At 33.8% G+C, this 10,823-nt stretch overlaps 1 protein-coding gene across 3 annotated transcripts in view; it reads left to right on the top strand.

Annotated features, from left to right (window-relative positions):
• PAX5 (paired box 5) overlaps positions 1-3,716 on the top strand; it is a 352,693-nt gene extending 348,977 nt beyond the window's left edge. For all 3 annotated transcript variants that reach the window (XM_082253481.1, XM_082253482.1, XM_082253483.1), the window contains one exon: positions 2,563-3,716. In XM_082253481.1, coding sequence (XP_082109607.1) covers positions 2,563-2,636 — 74 coding nt within the window. In that variant the 3' untranslated portion in view covers positions 2,637-3,716. The remainder of the gene's footprint in view (positions 1-2,562) is intronic.
• Positions 3,717-10,823: the final 7,107 nt, after the last annotated feature.

Here is a 10,823-nt window from a genome sequence, read left to right on the forward strand (position 1 = left end):
GGATTGTCCCACATTGTATATTTTTGTGTACACTGTATGAGAGTGTAAAACTCTGTTCCGATTGGATGGTGAATGTTGAGTACAGTCTTCAACAAGGTCCACCTGGGTGGTACCTTGTGGGTGAAATATGTATATAAGTCTGTTCAATAAAGTTCTTCTTGAGTTAGTTCACCCTCATCTAGAGTCCTGTCTCTTATTGGGGGAATCTGCTGCAAGGGATTGCTATGGTCTTCCATACTCCCTTAGAGAATCACAAAGCTCTTGTAAGAGCTTGTGTAAGAGCTTGTTCGTGCTGCACTCTCTGGGGAAAGAGATGTTCACCCACAGGAACCTGGAGCCTTGTTTTAGGTCCAGGGTGGGTAGGAGATGCCAAGACCCTAACCAAGCTGCGGCGGTTCGTGGAGTCTGAAGTGCTTACGGTGTCTGGTGGAGTGCTTGGAGCCCTCGGGAAGCACTAGGGGCATCTGTCAATGGAGGTACCCGGTCAGGGGTGTCCTGTTCCGTTACAGCACCTTTTTCCTGTAAAAGGCCATCTATGCATCATTAAGCTTCGGTAGCTCAGGTTTTTAAATCTGCTACCCGGTCTTCGGTTCGTACTTTTGCCAGGTTTTTGCAAGTGGATGTTAATGCTGCTCAGGATGACAGCTTCAGTTGGCAGATTTCATAGGTGGCTGTGTGAGGTTTATATCCACTCAGGGTTGGTGGTTGATATTTGGTTGTAGTGAGCCATCCCCTCAATTCATTGCTTTTTGTCCTGTCTATCATTATAAATATGAAGATGCTCTGTGTCTGCAGATGTACAAAAAATAAAGATGGATTTTTGGTTTACCTGTACAATCATTTCTTTGTGTCATCAGGACAGGAATCCCACCCGATATACACAGATGTACTCAAATAAAAAGGATTTTACAGGAGAGCCAAAAATCTGATATTTTGGACAACTTTAGAAAATCATAGCTTGCTGAAGAAAAAATAAAAAGAAAGTTAATGTTTAGCCACTTGACTCCCAGGCCAATTCTGACACTTCTCACAAAAATGAACTTTTTTTTGTGAGAAAAATACCTTAGAACCCCAAAACTTATATATATATATATATATATATATATATATATATATATATATATATATATATATATATATGTGTATATATATAATTGTTTTTAAACAGAGACCCTAGAGAATAAAATGGTAGGTGTTGTAACATTTTGTCACACGGTATTTGCGCAGCGGTTTTTCAAACGCAATATTTTTTGGAAAAAATATACTTTGATGAATTTTATTGCACACAAACACAATATAATACACAATTTGCAAAAAAATATTTTACACCGAGTAAATAGCTAATACCTAACCTGTCATGGTTTAAAACTGCGTACTCCCGTGGACTGAGGACAAACTACGTTGCCTAAAAATATTTATAGGCGATGCTTTAAAAGAGCACGGGGGGATGAGGTTGCTTGACATTTTTTTAAATGTATTTTATTCAAAACTTTTTTATACACTATCTATTTATTAGATTTTTTTAAATCAACTTTATTTCTATCACAAGGGATGAACAACAACCCTTGTGATAGCACAGGCCATAACTGGTCCTCTTTATGGAGAGGCTCCTCTGGCTCCTCTGGCCTCAAAAGCATCTGACCAAGATTGTTTGATCAGATGCTTGTAAAGCCTATATTGGCTTGTAAACATTAAACCCTAACCGAAAGTGACAAAATCCTCAGCGCTTCCGGTTTCTAATCTAACAGAGAGAGAGGAAAAATGTGAGTTCCTCTCTCTCTGTGTATTGCAGCTGATGCCACTGGTCAGATTGGTCCCTGACTCCCCGATGGAACAGGAGAACCCAGGAAAGGAAGTGTCAGGAAGGGAGGACCACCTTCCTCTGCCTGTAGAAGTGATCCAGTGGCTGTACAGCCCTTAATAACTTCTACATGAAATAGCATCTAATGCAGAAAATTTTGATACTGGGATGATGCCTGAAGGTGTAGGCATCATCCCGGTATCACCACTTAAACCTCAAGACATCATATAACGTCTACCCGGGGAGAAGTGGTTAATGATATTACATTACAAAATGTTAAGATTAAAATAAAAGGAGGGTTGGGTTTGACATGGTCGAGTTGTATTAGGCAGGTTCACCTTATTAACTAAGTTAAGTAACTATTCAGTTTGCAATGCAATAATGTTCTACTCATTTAGTAACTCAGCCTATATTATCTGATTGTTGCTCTTACTTAAGAAACAGAAATGTTGAATAGCCCAATAAACTATTTAAAATCTTACATTCTGCTTTACTGATCTGTTTTTCTGGGCAAATTGAAGAGCTTCTTAGATAGGTATTAGTTATAACTAAAATTATAGAAGCAGGCTGGTATTGTTAATTTTGCTTTTTTCATTATTTTTGGTAGAGTTTCCAATACCAAAACAAAGCAGTTTTATTTGACTCACGGGATAAAGAAAATGACATGCATTTACTTATAAATATACTAAGTTATATTTTTTCATGTTTATTGTTTGTGCAATGGTTTTAAAATGTTGCCCTAATTTTCTGCTCTTTTCCAGGTTCTCCATACTATTACAGTGCAGCAAGAGGAGCAGCACCCCCTGCAGCTGCCACTGCCTATGATCGTCACTGACAGAATGCAATGAGAACATGAGCACTTACAGCTGTTGGAGATTGTACAATACACATTACACAAATTACTCTAAAAACTGAAGATGAAAGTATGGAGTAATTCAAATTGTCATATTGGACAAAGCAAATATTTATTTCCTTCAATCATCTTTTCTCACTATAAAAGTTGATTCTCAATGGCTACATTTAAGTTTTATTAGTTTGCTTACATGTGTAGCCTAAAGATTATTGGAATCACACAGTGTTCTGGCTACAAGAAGAAGAGCAGTTAACCAATGCAGTTTTTTTGATCTATTGCATCAAATCATGTATACCATTCCATTGTAAATAAATAACATGCTCCATTGTGAAATTTATGAGAGTGGCTTAGCACAAACTGCAACATGATAAACATTTGTTACTCAAAGTGCTTACAGCATATCTTTTATAAAATGCTGCACTGATTCACCTACTCCTGTAAGCTTTAATTCAACATTAAACCAGGTTACCATTTACTATGGCTAAATTTGGGGCTGATGTCACTAAGTGTTTGAAAATCATCAATTCCTGTTGTATGTTTCTTACATTTAAATGATGATATTCTGCTCAAAGCAGATATTAGTTTCAACAACCCATTCTTTTTACTTACTGTAAGTCACTTTCCTATAAATAACACCAAAATTAGGATTAAGTACCGTACATGATTAAAAATTGCAATATATAATATAATATATATTTAAAAATGTATAAATGGGGGCTCGCTTAAAAAAATGTTTTGATAAAATCTTACATTATATGGAAGATGGTAAAGCAGAACTCCAGCCAAAAAAATAAAAAAATAAAAGATAAAAATGAATAGCCCATTAAAGATAAAATAGCAAAATATACTTTTGCTTTAACTTCTCATCCAGTCTAGAGATTTTCTCTGCAGTATTTTTTGTGAAGTCCTTGGTCTGATGGTTAGAATCATTCAACACACTTCTTCTTAGTCAAGGTCCTCCTAGACCTACCATTGTCTTTGACTGGGCAGGGGGAAAGCAGCCAAGTGATAACTGGGTCACTATCACTGTGCTTTCTCCTCCTATCAGAATGCTTTTTGTTATCACATTTCTCTCAAACTCCTGCTCTTCTGTACAGAGACTGCTAGAGGCTTATGCCAGGCGAAAATCCAGGGATTTACATTGCTTCCATTTCTTAATACATTTAATGATGTATTCATGATTACAGAGCTTCAATAATCCATATCTTTTTTATCTGCCTAGAGTTAAAATTTCACCAACTATAGCAAAAAATACATATAAACTGTCTATCCCAACATATAACATAATACAAAATATGTTATAGCATGTAATCAAAGCAGAATAAATTGTTTATAAGACAAAAGTGAGGTTCTTCATGCATATATTATTCCTTTTAGGCCACATGAAACTAGTCAATATGTTGCAAATTAATTTATACAGTTCAAAATGGCCATAAAATGCTTTATGTTTTCACGTAGACACTTGACATTACTTCCAAGAGTATACAGTTGAGCTTGAATGTTCCTTAAGCCTTTTTCCCTCCTGGATAATATCATGGTAAGACCATGCAAGGGCATCTCATTATGCAGTAATTCCTGTGAAATCTCTGCAGTATGGGATTTTTGTTCCAGTTAAACTTTATTGTAAAATCACCGCCTGTGCTTGCATTGTGCCTAGTTTTATAATGAATTTGCAAATAGAGACAAAACACCACACAATGCATCTAGTTAGCTAACATATGAGGTCAAATCCCGCAGCTCGTATCTATTTATTTTTAGATAAAAAGCAGCATGGAATCAGTTTAAATGGATTATTTATTTTTATGGTGATGCTTCCCATAAAGAATGTGGGAAAGACCCAAGAGATCTCACATATTGGAACAGAAGAAAACTCTATTTCACTGAAACATATCAACATGGCCATTCCTGCCCAGTATATTTTAAAGACCATTATTTATACATTATCATGTATCCTTTTAATGTTCTCCAATAAATCAATATGAAATCTGACATGGTATTGAAATGTGTGGTTTTGCAAAAGACAAGAAAATGTTGTTCATAAAAAAAAACTATTTATTAATAGGTTAGAAAAAGTGAATAATGCCATAATTCATATATCACAAGAACGACATGTTAATTTGAATGTTACTTTAGTTGAAAAAGAAGGATAACACGTAAAAAAGCCATGGTAATAAAAGATATGCAGAAGAAGCTAAGTAGAAGACATTGAACAAGGTGTTTCAAGGTTAAATGTGGATTAACATATCATTCTATGCACATTGACTGTCTATTTATTTCAGTTTAATACTTATAATTGAAAAAAACACATTTTATAAAAAATAAAAAAAACATTTGTTTCGGTTTCTGTTACATCACAGCTATAAATAAAATAATCGCAATAAACAGGGCAATTTGGATTAATTCAAACAAATACATTTGGTCATATGAAGATAACTTATATCACATTTCCAATATAGAATTAATTATAGATAGAGCAAATTAATTATTACCTACCAATGTTTACAATATTGCAATGAGTAGCCATTAAACAATTCATATTAATTGATATGATTAGAAAAACATCTATGATAACTGTTAAACTGTGTCAAAATGTGTTGCTCATCTCAATTTTGCCATAAAGGATATATAGAATGTCTTTTGAATACGCTGTACAACATAGATTGCTTTTATGTAAAATGTTCTGATTTAAGAACTCACTCAATGCAATGGATTTAATGACTCTTTGGGAAACCAACTTGTTCCATCAGTTTAGTAGTAATTACTATTATTATCTCTATGAAGCTTAGCTTTACTAAGCTACCAAAAATAACCAACGCAATGCTAGCCTATATTTACTCTTTCCCCTAACTGTCTTTTTGAAGTGTCCACAGGCTCTTGATTTTATAGAAAACCACCACATAATAATCCACATTCGTCTTGTAGTGTTCCACAAAATTATAGACCTATTGGGGTTTATTTACTAAAACTGGAGAGTGCAAAATCTGCAGCTCTGCATAGAACCAATCAGCTTCCATTTTTTTTTTTTTTTTTGTCAAAAAAAAGCTGTCAAGCTGAAGTTAGAAGCTGATCGGCTACTATGCACAGCTGCACCAGATTTTGCACTCTCCAGTTTTACTAAACCCCAATGTAAGGTACCTATTGACACAAAATAACTCTCCCATGTCTATGGGTTTATGGGATGCTTGCAGACACCATGGGAGAGACAGTAATCAGACAGGTAAAATACCTTTTCCAATGGCTATTAATTTCCACTGATAAACTGACGCCATAGGTGACTGCAACAGGCATTCTTGTAAGTAATTTAGCAAAACACACATGTCATTTGCAAGGTGGTTATATGTGCTCAGAACTGCCTGCCAAGTGCCCAAAACTGCTAGGAAAGTGAACAAGCCTTTATATTCCCAATCATCTGAAACATTTTTGACACTCCTCAGGCACAAGTATAGTAATTTTTATCTACATATGATCCTTAGAAATCTGCCTAATTTGCCCAAAAAAATATCTCTCCATATATATATATATATATATATATATATATATATATATATATATATATATATATATATATATATAATTAAACATGGTTTCAGTACATGTACATCTATCATGAATGTATATGTGGAAAAATTAGACATGTGCACTACTGAACAATTTGTTTCGTTTTCATTTTATTGTTTTTTTTTTTTTGTTTATCGGATCATTCGTTATGATTGGCATTCGTTACTTCGGATCATTTGTAACTTGGGATCATTCCTAACTTCGGATGCATTCATATTCGTTCTGTTCCATTTGTTTAGATGCGGCATTCTTTACTTCGGATAATTCGTAACTTTGGATGCATTTGTATTCATTACGTTCCATTCAATTAGATATGGCATTCATAACTTCGGGCTCGGAAATAGAGTAAGCTTAATTGGATATTTATAAATAATTTATCTCTCACTTTCTGTGTCACAAGAGACTCACAAATCCAACAGTGCCACTGGCCCATCACACCCTGTCTGGACTTTCGGATGGAATGCAATCTGACACAGAAAAACAAGCAAGGGAATAAGGGACAAGCTCATTTGCCAGAGATAACACACTAATACTGGCCATCCGAAAATCAAATAAATCCGAATATATCCAAAAGAAATACAAATGCATTAATCAATTACTTCTTTTTATTCAGTGATAACGAATAGTGGGAAAGAATGAAAATATGAAAAGCAAAATGATACTAATGTAATTGATTCGTTAAACTCATAGGTTGAATTGTTTTTCGTTCTTTCGGATTTTTGTATTTTTGTATTTTCGTTCTTTCGGATGTTCCTTTTTTTTTCAGTTATCATTCTTTTGGATTTTCGTTGTTTCGGATTTTTGTTCTTTTTGACAATTTGTTTTCATACGCATTTGTCAAAAAAGTATTGCGTTCATTCGGATGCTCCCGAATTAACAAAACTGCAGAATTTTGCCCAAAAACTAACAAAACGAATTGCACATGTCTATAAAAAATATTTTATTTATAAGTTCAATAATTTTTGGACACCATAATAATACTGGATAGTTCTCTTTATTGTATGCAGAAATACAGCATAATGAATTAATATAAATACATTACATATAAATTGAATGAAATTATAGTAGTGTTACCTTGTTATTTTTTGTAAACAACAATTTCCATAGACTGTCTACGACTGATTTTAACCTAAGTGGGTATTATAGCTATGTCTATGGGTACCAAACACCCCCGCTAACTTAGTCTTTTCTGGGAAAGATAGTTGACTCATATGGTTTTTGCCAATCTGTTTTATATAGATGTGTGCACATTCAAACCTATTGTAAAACTCTGAACATCCAGATAATATAACTGCATAATAACATCTCAGAACATGCTCCTGTGTTTTTCTAACATCGAATGTTGGGTTTACTTAATAGTAACTGTCTTTTTTTAATGTACTTTATTTTGTGGGACAACATTAAAACCTACGCAGGCTCTTTATTTATAAGGGGTGTAGTGGTGCACTACACCCTTGCTTTACTGCAATATACAGTAAACATATGGGAAATGTCAGAATTTTAGAAAATAACAGAACTAGCAGATGTCACAGGTTTTATTTATATCCCCCAACTTTATTGTACAATCATTTTATCTAAATTAAGGTGGAACTGAAATGATAGCTTCCTTTTTTCCCCCTGAGGCCCCTCCCTACCACATGAAACATAAAGACATTAGATCAGAAGTTTCATTGGTCCAGGTGAAAGACTTGCATAATGCACAAGCTTTATTGATATCTCTTCTTCCTAACTGGCTGGCTGTGGTACTACACATGTGCTAGTTAGCTGCATATACTTTATCCGCACATAAAGTATACTATGGGTAGTCCACTGACATTTAAGAAACCAGCTACCACATTCACAGTAATGTGCATAGCTGGCTATTAAGGAAAGGTATAAACAAAGTCAGCTCTCAATGGTTCTGCCTTCTAAAGCAAATAAAATTCTGAACTGAGGTTGGTATTTCCAGTACTACTGTGGTTGGAAGGGTGATGGGGAACATTTAAAGGATAAGTGTTATTTCAGTTTCACTTTAAGTAGCCAGGTTCAGCCTAATGGAAATTATAAGTTATTTGGGGATGAAACTAGTTAATTCGTTATTATATCAGACTGTTCTTATTTTATTTAATGTTGTTAGGGCATTTTTGAAAAGCTTTGGAAAGAGGATGATCAGTACTCCAAATTGTGAAACATATTAGTGAAATCTACAATGAGCTAGGAGACTCCTGTTTCAATTTTTACCTTCACTGAATGCTTACTGACTTTATGCCAGGTACACAGAAACCAATATGGTTAACTTTATAGATTACATTAAAAAGAACATATACGCGAAAGGTTTTATTTCACAGCCCTTTTCAAAATAAACCCCAAGTCATGCGTCGAACCTGTTTTTTCTTATAAATAGAGGCCAATGTAAAAAAAATCTTACAAATCTTTCCTAAACACAGTTTATTCACTCTTTTTGTATTATTTCCCTTATTTAGATATATAAAATGCTGTTGCTGTAGCACAAAACACACTAGGAACTGTGATATATCTAAGGTGCTAATAGTACATTACATTAAGGCACAGTATGTCAAAATAGGGGAGACCTAGTCACAATTTGGTAACAAGTGTACAGTAACATTGTACCATACATAAATTGATAATAATTGCAAATTTGGTATACATAATCTTTTTTTTTTTTTTTTTTACATTCAAAGCTTTAATAATATTGCACCAAAACAATCAATTCATATAACATGGAAAAATATTTTTTAAAAATTGAGCTCTACGAGGAATGTTAAATGTAAGGCCTCCTGTATGCTAGTGCTGATGTCATTTTTGAAGTATTATTGCATTTTATGGGTGTGGTTAACTACCATGAGACACATAAGCTGTGAGTCATGACCCACTGCAGGTTATTAAAAAGCATGGATTATATTGATTCCATTGTAAATCAGATTATTGTCTTGATTTAGAAAAAAATAAAAAATAAAAACATCACTTTTTATAGGTTCCAGGCTTGGTACCATGGAACTAAACTTGGATGCTGTCTTACAGTATATAAAATAAAAATAGGTTGTGGTAGAAAAATAAGAGCTTGTATTGTCAGGCTATGAGCTTGCTTATTAGCATTCATTTTAGATGCATCTGAGATCATGCAGAATTCACTAACCGGTGCATTTGACCTGCAGTTTACCTCATTCTAACTGACATTTGACCTGTTTCAAGCAATTTTTGCATTTTTATAGATTTAAAAGGGAATGTAAAACCCACTTGAGGCAAAAAAAGCTTTTCAAACTAGGCCTTAAATGTCATATTTAAAAATCCTGTAGCTAGCAGGTAGAAACTGGAACAGATCTTTGGTGCCTGCTTTTTTTAATGAACACTTGGGGGCAGACTCTAAAATGTATAAACATTTATACACATATTTTTAGTTTCCAAAACAAATTCTTTATGCTTTTTTTCTTTAAGAATTTACATAATCTTGCTCAGCCTCATATTGACATTACTGTAACCTGGTTTTAAGTTTCTAGTGGCCTTGTACTTTCGTAAGATCTTAAATAAAAAAACAACTGCATTAGCCTCATAAACACACCCCTTACATGAATGCAATGCAATATATTTCTTATTTAACTATTTAAATAATTCTTATTTAAATAGAGGTTTTTGATTATTATTTTAATAGGGATTACCAGTATAAAAATAAACCCCAATACTTTTGCCAAAGTTCACCATGGCTGCATAAGTAAGCATACTTGTGTGATGATAAATAAGAAAATATATGCCTTTGAACACTGGGATACAACAAGTCCCTACACATACATACAATGCTTCTTTATAATGTGTATGTTTTGTATTTTTTTTTTGTAGGAAAATATTTGAATTGAAAATTTGGTGATTTATTTCTTAGTGCTGTGCGTTGCTTTGTGTGTAATATTTGAATGTAATTACAGCAGTGCCAATTTGCCAAAGATGTTTCACATTTTTCTGTTATATTTTTATTTGAAGGATTGGAATGGCCAGTATTTTATTAACCGGGTTTTTTCTTTTCTCTGTCTGTAAATTTGTGAATTATTTAAGTTAAATGGTTGATGCAATTTTTTTTTTTTAGATTAGTTCAAACAAAATGCAATAAGATTGGCGTAGATTCAATATCTGTGTGTCTTTCCATTGGAGTGACTGTTACTTGTGAACAATTGAATTTATGTAATCTTTATGTGAGATAATTATTTGTAAATATTTACCATAATTTTATTGGTTCTGAAAATAAAAGTAATTTTTTAAGTTCATAGATGTCTGCTGTTTTCAAAGAACGAGAGCTTAAAATTTTGTGCTTATAAATAATCTTGCAATTTTTCATTATCATAACATAATGTGATGAGCTTTTAAAAAGGAACTGAATTGAGTAATTAGCAAAAGCCAGCAGTGCCATCTTCCTCATATTTGCAGTTTTCCTTTAGTTTCTTTTTATACTTTTTATGTACTAGAAGGTACCCACCTTCCTCCCCTGAAAGTAGAGTGGCAACCTTACTCTTCAATCCAGAGAATCCTGCAGCCCACACTAAGGCCCCTTTCACACACGGAGTCCGTCAGGCAGGCTCCCTTTTTCTCAGCGGGGGATCGATCCGTCGATCCCCTGTTGAGCAG

This window comes from Pelophylax lessonae (assembly GCF_965119305.1).
Source record: "Pelophylax lessonae genome assembly, chromosome: 1".
In the NCBI taxonomy this organism is placed as follows: Eukaryota; Metazoa; Chordata; class Amphibia; order Anura; family Ranidae; genus Pelophylax; species Pelophylax lessonae.